Source organism: Rhizophagus irregularis, chromosome 15 (assembly GCF_026210795.1).
Source record: "Rhizophagus irregularis chromosome 15, complete sequence".
In the NCBI taxonomy this organism is placed as follows: domain Eukaryota; kingdom Fungi; phylum Glomeromycota; class Glomeromycetes; order Glomerales; family Glomeraceae; genus Rhizophagus; species Rhizophagus irregularis.
This window is the reverse complement of record NC_089443.1, coordinates 50,444-64,114: the sequence shown is the minus strand read 5'-3', so window position 1 is coordinate 64,114 and position 13,671 is coordinate 50,444. Positions and strand designations below refer to the sequence as shown.

At 27.0% G+C, this 13,671-nt stretch overlaps 2 protein-coding genes across 2 annotated transcripts; one reads left to right on the top strand and one right to left on the bottom strand.

The window, feature by feature from the left end:
- Positions 1-6,221: 6,221 nt before the first annotated feature.
- Positions 6,222-8,205, top strand: OCT59_006779 (uncharacterized protein; the record flags this gene model as incomplete). The annotated part of the gene is made up of 2 exons (XM_025322271.2): positions 6,222-6,982; positions 7,089-8,205. The coding sequence occupies exons 1-2, from the start codon at positions 6,546-6,548 to the stop codon at positions 8,203-8,205; spliced, it is 1,554 nt and encodes a 517-aa protein (XP_025166647.1). The 5' UTR covers positions 6,222-6,545.
- A 1,993-nt stretch (positions 8,206-10,198) lies between these two features.
- Positions 10,199-11,877, bottom strand: OCT59_006778 (uncharacterized protein). Its single transcript, XM_025322270.2, has one exon. It carries the CDS (start codon positions 11,718-11,720, stop codon positions 10,299-10,301), a length of 1,422 nt encoding a protein of 473 aa, XP_025166646.1. The 5' UTR covers positions 11,721-11,877; the 3' UTR covers positions 10,199-10,298.
- Between the last annotated feature and the right edge of the window lie 1,794 nt (positions 11,878-13,671).

Sequence of the window (13,671 nt, the reverse complement as noted above, 5' to 3'; positions counted from 1 at the left end):
TACTAATTGGTCCGCCAGTTTATAACTGGCGGAAAAAATCCTAAATACCAATTAGTAGCCAGGTGATAATTGTTATTATGTTATTAATCATGCTTATAGATTTTACCTGTAAAAGTTAATATATGTGATATTTAATCTAAATGATGTAATGTGTCAAAAATACAAAAGAGATCTTTCAGTATGTCTATTTGGCTGCATAATAATGATTTATTAAATCGTATCGTATATTCCTAATTGACTATGCGACTTTAGAATTGAATCTTCAACCAACGATTGTGTCGTTTACTGATGAGCAATTTAATCTGCTTTTACCTTCTATCCTCGGTTAAATAACAAGATTTCTAACACTTTACGCTCAACCTTTATTTCCTCCAATATAAGGATTGTAAAATTGTGAGGTTGAGAAAATCAAAGTTTTATATGGTTCTTTCATTTACTTTGCATGAAATCTTTTAAATGATTACGAAATGTGAAATATTTCTGTTGTGGATCGAAATTAATTTGTGAAAAAGCGAATTTTTCATTTTAGAAAATTTTGCGTAAAAAAAATATCATATAATTCCCAATTTTTGTATATTTTAGGAAAACGTGGATTTGTCTTTGTCGCTCTTACTCCAGCTTATGATCCTTAATTAACCCGAAACTTGGAATTTGCATTCGAACCTATAAACACACTATATTCAATTCTCAATCGCTTAGATACAGCATTTTTTGAGGAGCAGGCTCTATACGACTCGGATAAATCAAAGTGTTTCGATTGATAACAATGTTTGAATTACTGGTAGCACCTATCCTGTAAAATATCTGATATCGTCATTATTCGGATTTGTTACTTCGTAGATGACACGCGTTTCAAATTTTTCATGATCAAATTCTTAATTGTATACTATTTCTATATTTTTTCATATTTAGTCCCTTTACGATGAACTAATAGAATTGATACATTACATACATAGTTTTTGTTCAATTCAACTTTATATATTGGGACGATTCCATCTTTCTTTAAATGAACGTAATAACGTCATAACCGATAAACTACTGAATTAGTCTGAAATTACTATAAACTAGTTGAGAAGCCTAAAATATCAATATCCTAATGGATGACGGAGTGAAACGGAATTCTTACTGTTAACATTGCTATTCGGGATTTCGAATTTGTTAAATTTCATCATGTGCAAATTCAATTAAGTTGTACGAGTGTTATAATAAATAGCATTGAATTATGATTTATGAATGTATTTTGCAAAAATCACGATACAACTTATTCACATGTTGATGAGTTCTATCATTTAATTCTTTTACCAATTTGTAAAATTAATACCTATTTAATTCTCGACCGCATTTTTAACATTTACTTTCTTTCAAAATTAAAAATTTTTTATATTTCATTCAGAGATTCACTTATAATTCATAAAATTAAATATTATTTTTATATACGCTTCAATTTAAAAAAAAAAAAAAAATTTTTTTTTTCGTATTATGCAAAAGTAAAATCACGTATCCTTAATTTTATTGGCAGCTCTTTTATAGAACCGGAACCGTGGAACGATAGTCTCGTTATATTCAGTGATGGTAGTATATGTATTAGTTATTTACTGATCTAGTAGTATATAAATGGGGTATCACCCGAAGTTTATATAACTGGCGGAAAAAATCCTAAATACCAAATAGTAGCGATAATTAATATTTTTGTTTTGATGTAATGTAATAATATGGTTAGCTTCTTTATTAAGAAATAGATCTAGAAATCAATCTTATTAATTGATTCGATTCGGCCCGAACCGAACCACAATCGCCAATATTATTAACATTATCCAATTAAAAAGATTTATCTAGTTCACAAATTTAATTAAAGAACCCAAAATTAAATAAAGCCGGTTCTATTCTTGTAATTACGACTATATGAAATTACTGTCGGATTAGAGCGAATACAAGTCGGATGTAATTACGACTATATGAAATTACTGTCGGGTTAGGGCGATTAAACAAAAAAGATCATAAACAGACGAAACAGATAAATTATCTTAAGATTAACTTTATTATAAAATATTTTTTGTACGTACACTCAATTTGAATATCATATGTAAGATTTTCAGGTTCTCGTTTACTTGAAACCATCTTATGTACTGTAATGATCTTGTATGACTAGAAGCTACTTATGGGAATATAGAATACTAGGTGGTGATGGTAGGGCGGAAGCAATCTTCTGATGTACTAAGTAGATTATAATTCCATTTAGAGTAGATTTATATATAATTTACTCATGTACTGAGTAGATTATATATTATATAATTTACTCCCATATAGATTTATATATATAATTTACTCTCATGTAATAGATTTATAATTTGCTTTTATGTAATTAATTAATTTATAAATTGCATCACATTACAAAAAAAAAAGTTTTCGGGTTCTAACACACTAAGCTTATAACTGAATGCCATTTATATCATTTTTATTACAAATTCTATAGTTTCTAAAAATCCCACATATGCCTCATATTGTTCTTTCCTCTTTGAAATTATTTAATTATTTCGAAATTGAGCAAATATTACACATGAAGACTTGCATTACTAACAGCAAGTTGTTCCACACCGTATATCTTATTATATCATTATCCGCAGAAAACCATCCTTTTTCGATCGTTACGGCGTTACGGCGTTACGCCATATTCCATATGCTCCATATGCGTTGCAATTAAAAGATTCTTCCCAATATTTCCATGGATGAGTATTTCAGAAGTCAGCTTGATTATTTGTCCGAGCTTCAGAAATTGATGAAATTTTGGATCACTCATCGTGGATCTTATAGCTGATCAAGCCGCTTGCCCAATATGCGTAATCGAAGCCGTACAAAATCGGCTGACCCTTATTTAACGCTTTCCTAAAAATGTTGAACAACACGCTGGTGACTTTCACTTTCAAGAACATCAGAAGATTTTGATGGTATCCATAATTCGATGCAAAGTATCATCTTGGCTACCAAGTTCAACATAGAAATAATTCAGGCGCACTTTTAGCTTTCTATACTGTGATACTGCGTACTTTTAGCATTCTAAACTGTTGATACTGTTGATACTGTTGAATAACCTCATCTAAAAGAGAACTTCTTTATTGGTACAATGCTTTAGTATTTCCACTTAAAGGACCACACTTCGCTGATGATACATCATATTTATTTTGTGATTTCTGTGATGTTCAATTCTTGATGTTACAAATCAATGTTAAAAGACTATGCAATTACAAAATAAATATAAAACTATAATTTAAAAAGATTTTACGGGTATGTCAATCCAGCAGTTCATGCCTTTTCTAGTGTCGCCGAACAGTCTTTATCGAACTTTGTGGATAATTAAAGCATCCTACTACGAAAGATTTAGGTAAGTGAACTAAATAGAGAAATCAACCGGTTAGAATTTTTTTAAAGGGTATTTTAGATAATATATGTATATTACAAACATTAAAAAAAAAAATTTTTTTTTTATGCAGATTGAGTACCTCTTTTCCATTGATGAGTATCATGAATATCATGATTCTCGCTAAATACCATCCTAATTCAATTGGTACAACAATTATCGACCTTACGATTTACTTATATCATTTCTCCGCTCCGTTTTGACTGCAATTAGAAAGGTGGTATATTATTTAATACAATTGAGAATGTGTAAATGCTAAGAAAAAGATACTCACACGCTTTGTTTGATGATTCAGATTATACAACGAGTGTGACGATTACTGATCACCTATTGGAATCCAGGGAATTTGAAGGACGTACTGTTTATCTTACTCGAAAGGGATAACAAAAATTGTCCAACTTTTCAAGGTTCTAAACATTAAGCATAATTCAAACTTTCCTCACTCTTGGTTTAACTGGGATAATTTTCTAGACATCAAATATTAGTCGCCATAATTTATTCGGTAACCGCAGCAAATACCGGGAAGATAAATGGCGCACAATTCGCGCGAAGAGCAAACAAACCCTTTTCTAAAAGTACTTTTAATACTATCATATAGTTTACAGTTTGCATAAAATTCGTCCAATAGACGTTTCTACGGGTATGTGAGAGACACAATTAGAAAGTCATGGATCATAACCCCAAGTTTACTGCATTTTGGGAAAGTGCGTCATGAAGTAAACGTCTTCAATTTCTGCTGTCACCCAACAGAAACTGGGAGGAATTCATTATCTTAACAACGGAAATATTCAACCTTTTAACGTCTACATTGCCGATTGGCAAAGTGTAAAGTGTGAAGAAGCATAACAGCATAACTCAGTCGACATTTATTATTTAGAATACTTATGTGGAAACTAGCTTCCGTTTATGGATAGAGAACACGATAGCCACTTCAATTAGAAATTTACAACGATTTACGTTGTTGACTCGAGATATTATACTTAATTGGGTAATAAGATCCTTTAATGTCAGAATACTTATTACTTATTACTGAATCTGAAAGGTATTACTCAATCTGACTGAATGCTTTAAAGATTAACGCCTCAATAAACAAATAGTGCGAGATTTACGGTGATTTCTTGATTTACCCGATAAAATTATCAGATATCACATGAATTTATTTATATACTTTCCCTTTTTAAAGGATAATATTATTAATATTATTATTGTAATATATGGAATAGAAGATTTATAATACTATATTGTGAGTATACTGTGTCACGCAATTATATATTTGACTTATGCTGATGATCGCCACTATTCTAATTTCGGGCTGGCGTTGCAAATAAAATTAAGCTAATTTGGGCAGAATTCCAACATTAAAACGTACTTTTTACAGGTAAAATCAATAATATAATGATCTCATACATGGTATAAGAGACATATATAGTATAAGTGGCAGTTTTTCCATGACATCAAGATTCTGCTATTTATATATCATATGATTCAAATGTTTATTCTAAACTTTTTTCTCAGAACTCAGATGACTAAACATTTTGTTGAAAAGATGCTGCTTGAAATTTTGTAATCTTTCACGCCTAAAAATGATATAAACAAAAGGTAAAAGAAATAACTATTCTAATTACATCTTTGCTTTAAATATAAAATGGTTTAATATATTTCTCAGGTTATGAAATTGTCGGAGAAAGCTATATATTTACTCAGACGGATTATCAAAAAACTTTTCACGGAAGTAATTTGATGATCAAGCAATTGTGTTTGTTACATATTCCTGAATTATAAAGTTCTGGATTGTGTACGCCAAATTATCCCATTATAATTATTCCGTTTCCGAAACGAAAATGAACTATGGAAATCTTAATCTTTTTTAGTATTAATTTGTTTTGATTGTACGAAGGGATGAAGAATTTTATTAACAGGAGAAGTTTATATTAAAAATTTCAATCATTCCGATAATTTCCGTCTTAAGTTAAATACAATCCCATTATTAAAATAAATATTATGATATTTAAGAATCCAGTTTCAGTTTCGTACCTTGCAAAACAAATTTTAAACTTGCCGTATTTCCGTTTTTCTATATCAGCTGTAATTATACCCTTTTTTAGTAAAGGAGGTGAAGCCTAAAAGGAAATCAAACTCCCATGCTTTATTTATTATTTAAAAGAAAACTGAAAAACTGAAAACATATTTTTATCACTTTATACTGAAAACAAATCACGTGAATACTAGATGTGTACCCAAAATCAAATGTGATGTAACATTTGGTAACCCTTGGAATCAGTTCACAACAGATATGTTTATATTTCTTTGACAAATTATTTCTTACATTTTTACCCTTACATGTCCAAATAAACCGAATAAACTGAGTAAGACCCGCATGCTTTAGGGTTATTTTTACCTCATCAGGTGATATCATTAAAGCTATCCTAAATTTAGTGGGAATTTTAAGTAAATCTCCGATAAACTATGCAGAAGCATAATGGCTATTTCCCCGTTTATAATTATTCAAATAATTCTTATTAATCGGTTAATAGTTTTTACTATTGTAATAATAAAGTTAATATTATGACGGTCCGAAATTTTCTGAAATTTTTTTCTTTTGTTGCCTTTGTTTCAGATAGATAATAATAATAAAAACGATAGTATTTTCTTATTTTCTTGACTTTTTTTCTTTATTCTCTTTATAGGCAAAAATATTGTAGTGTAACATATGTTTATTAGTCACCTTAATTAGACCGGTGATCGGACCAAGCATTGAACCGAATATCATTTATAAATAGACTTATCTGCTATGTGATGCGTGCGTGTACTTTTTTTATGTGTATAACATTTATTTAATTTATCCAATAATCAATATTTTTATTATATGAATACGACAATAAACAAATAAGTTCAAGTCGAGAAATTTCCTGAACTATATCGTTGTGTATTATTAACTCTTGCCTCATTTTCTGTTTTTTTTCCTCGGTCGTATTTTTTTTATTTCTTATTTTTTATTTTTTTTTCATAACTCTCTTATCTTCTTCGTTAATAATTTTTTTTGAACACAAAAAAAGTTTAAATAAATATAAATTATATTCGGTATATTTCTTAAATATATTTTGAAACATAACTTGCGTTAATAACAAAAATGAGTGATTTACAACGCAGGAAATCTTTGTTCCGTTTCTTTGGAAGAAAGAACAAAAGTCACTCTCCTCGTCTTCCTGCTGATTGTCTATATGAAATTTTTACTCTTCTTAAAGATGATACAAAATCACTTCATTCATGTATTCTTGTTAATAGACTTTGGTGCGAAACTGCTATGCCTTATTTATGGTCTAAGCCTTTTCGACAGTCAACTCCTCCCCCTGCTTCCCTTATAAACAATTTTATCGCATGTCTAAGTGATGATGAGAGAGCCGAACTTATTCAAGCTGGAATAAGAATTCCTACTGTATTTAAAAGACCTCCAACTTTTAACTACGCTTCTTTTCTTCCACATGTTAGTTTAGAAAGTCTTTATTCTGCTGTTCATCAATGGACATTACAAACCTCTGTAAAACGACGTAGTTTGGCAAATTATAGGTAAATATCATCTTAAAAAAAAAAAATGACTTTAAATAAGTTTATTTAAGTTTATTTTCTTATTTTTTCTAACTTTTTTTTTTCTCAAAAAATTTTTTTTTTTTAGATGTAATGAGATTAATGAGATGGCACTTAGTGTATATCATGCCCTTTGTCGAATATTCTTTGATGATCGTTCAAATATTTACTCTTTAAGTTTGGATCGTCCAAGTAGACAAAAAACTTCTTTAATGGATAAATCTTATGGATCTGATTTACATGTTCGCAATATTAGAGATTTATCTATTCGTTATACTACCGATACCTTCCTTTTTGACGCTTTACATAAACAAGCTGTAAATATTGAAAATTTATCAGTGGTTAAATCATCAGATTCTGGTTTAAAAAATTTTAACGATCAACAATTTTTATCGTCGTTGATATTTTCTCAACTTAAATTACGTCAATTTTCGTTAACATGTTATGATTCTGTTAATGGATTTACATCAAATGTTTTAACACCACTTGCAAGTCAATCTGATACGCTCGTTTCTCTTAAACTTCATGGTATTCCTTTCCCTAGTGATTGTTCTATTTCAGCCTTGACAATTTGTTCTAACCTTGAAGAATTGGAAATACGTCGTTGTACAAATGGTCCTGGATGTAGTATTGCACCAATTCAAGCTGCCGAATTTCCAAATCTCCGTAAGATTCGTGTTGTAGAATCTTCTATTCTTTGGGGAACCCTTTTGGATGTTGTTATTTCAAAAAATCCTTTAGATTTGGAAGAAGTTTTATATCAACCTTGGGAAGATGAAGAACATGATACTTTATCAACTTCAATCATACAAAGTATTGCTCAATGGAAACCAAAATTAAAAACATTTGGTATAGCACTTAGTGCTGATGAAGTTTCATTCCTTGAAGAAATTCTTACCACACCAGAATGTAAAATTGAAAATCTAAGTTTATTTTCTTTGGGTAGTCCCGAATGTGGAATGGAAAAGATTTGGCCTGAATTAGGACATCATATGCCCTCCACTTTAAAACATCTTAATATATGGATTTTCATTTGTGCTAAATCAATGGATCAATTCCTTCAAAATACGAAAGCCACTTTAGATTCATTATATGTTGATGCATGGGTTGAAGATTTTCTTTGTCACCCTTATAGTGACGTTCTAACTCATTATCTCAAAGATAGACCCATAGATTTAGCCGAATTTTTCCACCCGGAAATTTAATTAAAAAATTTTATTTTTAATTATTATTATAATATTAACACACACAATAACAATTTTTTTTTCGTGTTGAGCACAAAAAAAAAATAAGAAATTGTTAACAAACAATAACTATCATTCATTTATTACTTAATTTATATAGTATATAAGGATGTGAGGCCCTTAATACTTAATCGCTCCTTAATATAGGAAATTTGAACTCACATCCCCTAAACATTAATTTTCCGTTATATACTGCCGGTTTCAAACATATATTTTTTGTTTATAATCTATTAGCGTATATAATTTTTTTTTTATATTATTATTTTTTTCTCAGAGCATTGTTTATTTACTTTTTGCAAATATTGTAATTTTGGAAAAAAGAATTAAAGAACATGTATAAATTCAGAAGAACATTATACTATAGTTTTTGAGAAGAGATTTTTTTATATATAAATATAAAAAAAAACTATTGTTCCTTTTTTGTAGGTGGCAAAAAAAAAAAAAAAAAATAGTCATAGAAAATAACATCCTTTAGAAAATTCGATTTCGATTTTATATAAGAATATTTACTTTACAGTATATTTACATTTATTATATGCCGATAACATGCCATAAAAATAATTTCGATGATGGCTAAAAAATTCGTAATCCGTATACTCTTTTTATTTTATTGTATAAAATTATTGTTTTTTATTATAAATTAACAATATAGATTCCTTTTATAAACCAATTTCTTTATAAACCAATTCCTTTCATTTTTTTTTTATAAATTTTTTTTTATAAATCAATTTCTTTTTTTTTATACAATTTCTTTTTTTTTTATAACCCAATTTCTTTTTTTTATAGCCCGAATTTCTTTCTTTTTTTTTTTATAAACCAATTTCTTTTTTTTTATAGCTCAAATTCCTTTTTTTTTATAGTCCAAACTCCTTTTTTTTAAAATTCCAAATTCCTTTTTTTATAACTCAATTCCTTTTTTTTATAAAGCAATTTCTTCCTTTCTTCTTTTTTTTCTTTTCTCTCTTATTTTAAGGTTTAATAAAGATATGGTATTTTTTTTTTCTAAAAATAAATTACAACTGTACGTCATGTACTTTTTGTTATGTATATTCATTCAATTTTCCCAAATGATCAACTCACGAATCATCCCCTGATTGGCCCACAAATATTTACATCAGTGGGTTTAAACTATTTTTACGTATATCATTTACTGTATATTATTATATATTTATTATTAATAATATTAAAAATTCTAAAAAATTCTACAATAAAAAAAACCGTACCCAAGAAATTGTATGTATAAATAATACTATATATATTATTATTATAAAAAGACACGTGATCAACATTCCTGGAATGATAGAATGGCGGAATGACTTATAGTTATCTACAATAATTTAAATCCATATAAAGTCAAAAATGGGAATTGAAAATTTTATTTCTTTTTGCAAAAACAAAATAGTATCATATGATTTAAAAAAAAAAACTTAAAAAAGGATATTTATAAAGTAATTTAATTATATATCATAGTATAAGGATTAACTAAACACGTTGGGATTCTCCATATTTAACTTTTTTGGCTTTTCGGGAAAATTTTGTTTAGGTAGGGAAGTATGTTTAAATTATACATTTTTAAAATAATAAAGTAACCTTGCTTTAATTAGAAATTAGTATAGTTGGTATGAACATCTAAACTTTGACCCTAGCTCTCCATACTGTGCAAATTGGAACTGATCATCATCCCTCGATTCTTCTAAAGAATCGCTGCGCCCCCGCGATCCTTATTATTTGTGTCGCTCTCCCGCCCTTAAATTGTTACAATTATTCAAAGGAGAATAACAAGATAGATACAAGTAAATTAAATAAAGTAATTGAGATTTTTTTTTATTTATAAAATATTATTAAAAAAATTTTATTATACTAATTATATCAATATACATAAAAAATTTCCAACGCAATCTTTTTTTTTTTTTTTGCTAAATTATTTTACATTTTTTTTTTTTTTTTTTTTTTTGCCTTCTTTTAAAGAAAAAAAAATGATAGCTGCATAACAAAGATAATTATGTTTTTAATAAAATATATTCAAATATTTTTTACTTACAAGAAATTCAAATTTATTCTTCTCTAATAATGTTATTAGGATTAATTAATGCTCTTTCGTTACCAGAAGATAACCATTCATATTCAGTAATACCTTCACCCCAACAAGGAACAATAACTAACATTGGTACGATCCTATTAAATTCATTAAAACCAAGTTGTACATAAAAATTGAATTTTTTCAATAAAATTCTAAAACATTTTCCGTTATTAACAATTTCATCAGGTTGTTCAGAATTATTATTATTGTTACCAATATCCATATCATTTATAGAATGATGATTATTATTATTATTATTATTATTATTATTATTATTATTATTGGGATTATTGTTATTTCCCCTACTTCCTCCTACTCCAATACTCCAATATTGTTGTTGAAATTCAGTAGCGTTATTAGAAATATTCATTGCATTGTTAATTATATTACCATTTGTTAATGGAGTTGTTGAACTAGTTGAAGTAGGGATATTCATATTCATATTCGTTCCATTTGAGATATTTGTTGAAGATTTATAAATTTGTCTCGATTTATTCAAGAATTTATTATAAACTTCTAAACCATTACATTCTACTCCATCTATTTTAAATACACAGGTAACCATTAATCCATTAAAAAATACTTCACCAAATTGATTTGGTAAAACATTTTTATAAAATTTTGAATTAATGAAAACTTTACAGAATGATGTCATTTTTGCCAAATCTTTTGATTGTAAAAATTTAAAATTCCAACTATTTGATGAAATATCCCATATAACATTCTCTGTACAAAATTGTACCAAAGGATGAACATTGTATTCAGCTGATTTTATCTTATACCTTAATTTACGATCCAACATTACCAAATGATCTATTGGAGTATTTGATAAAATAAGATCTAATTTGGTATCATTCATAAATGGATCGTAATAAGGTGAATTAGATAAAGAATTGGTAATGGTTAAATTTGAATTTGAAATAGGTGATGGAATTGTCTGTTGATTCGTGAAAAGTCTTTGAAGACGAGATAATTTAAAAAAAATTGCGTCTTCTAAAAGATGTTGATGAAAACTTTCAATATTCATTCCAGTTGGTAAATTAACTGATGAAGGAAGTGGGAATGACATTGTATATCCACGAAGATATCTTGCTATAACTTCAAAAATGTAAGGATCCCGATCAAATGAAATTTCTTTTGTCGATGTCGGTGGTGGCGGTAAAGTTGTCGTAAATCCTATAGTAAAAGCCGATGTATGTCCATTTAATAAACATTGACTATTTTGTTGTTCTCGTAATATCTTAATTTCATCTTGCCAAACATCTGTTAATGGTTTTTTAATAAAATATTCTGTAAATAAATTTGGTGAATCATATAAAATACTTGATCGTGATAAAATGAATGTTTTTCCTCCAATTATTATACGATAAAATACATTTGTTGATAATTCTGTCATATTGTGTAAAAAAAAAAATTCTTTTTTCTCTTTATTACGTTGAATTTTTTTTTCTCAAAAAAAAAAATGTAAAAAAAGGAGAAAAAATGTTATTTTACCCCTTTCTTTTATGAGAATTTAAAGTTATTCAAAAGAAAGGAGAGAGTAAAAAAAAAAGCAAAGTTTAAAATAAATAAAAAAAATTTTTTTTGCATTTTTATAAATAAAAAAAATCTCCTATTACCTGGTTGTTGGTGTTATTTATTGAGGAGATTGCAATTAATAATGACTATCATCATGATATAATCTAAACGTATAAAACGCATGATGCCGTGATGCCGACTACAGTAAACTAAACAGTGCTTACGCCATAACTCAGCCAACTTATAAACAAAAAAACATTGTAAAATCTCTGTGGCGCAGAAAAATCTAGATATCAGACGAAAAAAAAGAAGTAAAATAATTGAAAAAAAAAATTTTAATTTACATGGTATAAGCCAAGCCAATAGGTTTCATAATATTTCATAATACCGTTTCACCATAGTTTCATCATTTTGATAGAATTTTTAATGTGTTACGGCAGATTAGTCGACCTTTTTTTTAGGTAAAAATCATAAATTTAGTTTGGTGACTAAAACACTGAAGGTATTGTAAGCAAAACTTGGAACTAAATTAAGTTAAACGAGATATACTATTTTCAAAAATTAAAACTTTATTACATATAAGGATGTCAATTTATTTTAAAAAATCTGGGCAAAAGTTATAATATTGATTTTGGAACTAATATTAGTATATTAATAATCTGCCATCCAATCATGACTAAATTACGTTTCATAATTGCAATTGAACAAATTAAATCTGATATTTATTATTGTAAATAAATCGATTTTTTTTTTTAATACTAATTTTATAACAATTTAAAACTGGGGTATAATTAGGTACAGGTCTAATGTAAAGTTATGTAATTCTCATATAGGATTGCATATATTTTATAAATTTAAATTTAAGGCAAATCTTATCGAGAGAATAATTTCGTATTAAATCTAAGGTTATACGTCTTAGTCATGTGGTATATAATATTATTGTCCAACAATATTAGAAATTAATATGTAAAATATTATTGGTTATGATTCAAATTTAGATTGTTTATCATTAGATAATTAAATATTTATTTTGTAAATTATTTTACAACAATTTGAAACTAAAAATAATTTAGAATTTCATATATAATATATATATATTTAATTATAAGATTTAGAATTATATAAAAAAAAAATATATAAATATGATATATACAGGGATATACTAAAATTATTTGGTTTAAAATAATTGAAATAAAAAAAATATTAAATAAATAAACCATATAAGTAAATATTGAAATAATTAGTTAATAACTAATTTTTTTTTTCAAATACTGTTGGCAATTTTCTATATTATATCTTAAATTCTATTATTTTTTATTTATATATATACAGTCAATTCCCTCTATATGACACCTCTTGAGACTAAAAAAATATGGTGTGATTATAAAAATACTATATAATATGACTTATATATGCTGTCCAAATTATTTTGAAATGCTGTAATTATAATTTGGAATGCCATAATTCATTTAATTTATATGTAATTTACTATGTAAAATACTATGCTATAATTGAATTTGGGATTTTATAATTACAGTAGCTTAAAATAATTTAGATAACATATATGATATATAATATGATTTAAAAGAGGAATTTATTAGTGCCTTAAGGCTAATATAAAAGTTTATAAAAAAGAATATAATTATATCTGGATATACCTATAAAAGAAATTAACTGTATATTTATTGATTTTTTTTTTTTGCAAGGTAGTGCAATTCATGAGTTTATTAGTTATATGAAAGTACAGAAGTGTCTGCTAAATGTATAACTAATCTATTAAAACTCTGAACCAGTTTTCCATTCTATAGATTGCTCCTATGCCTTACCAT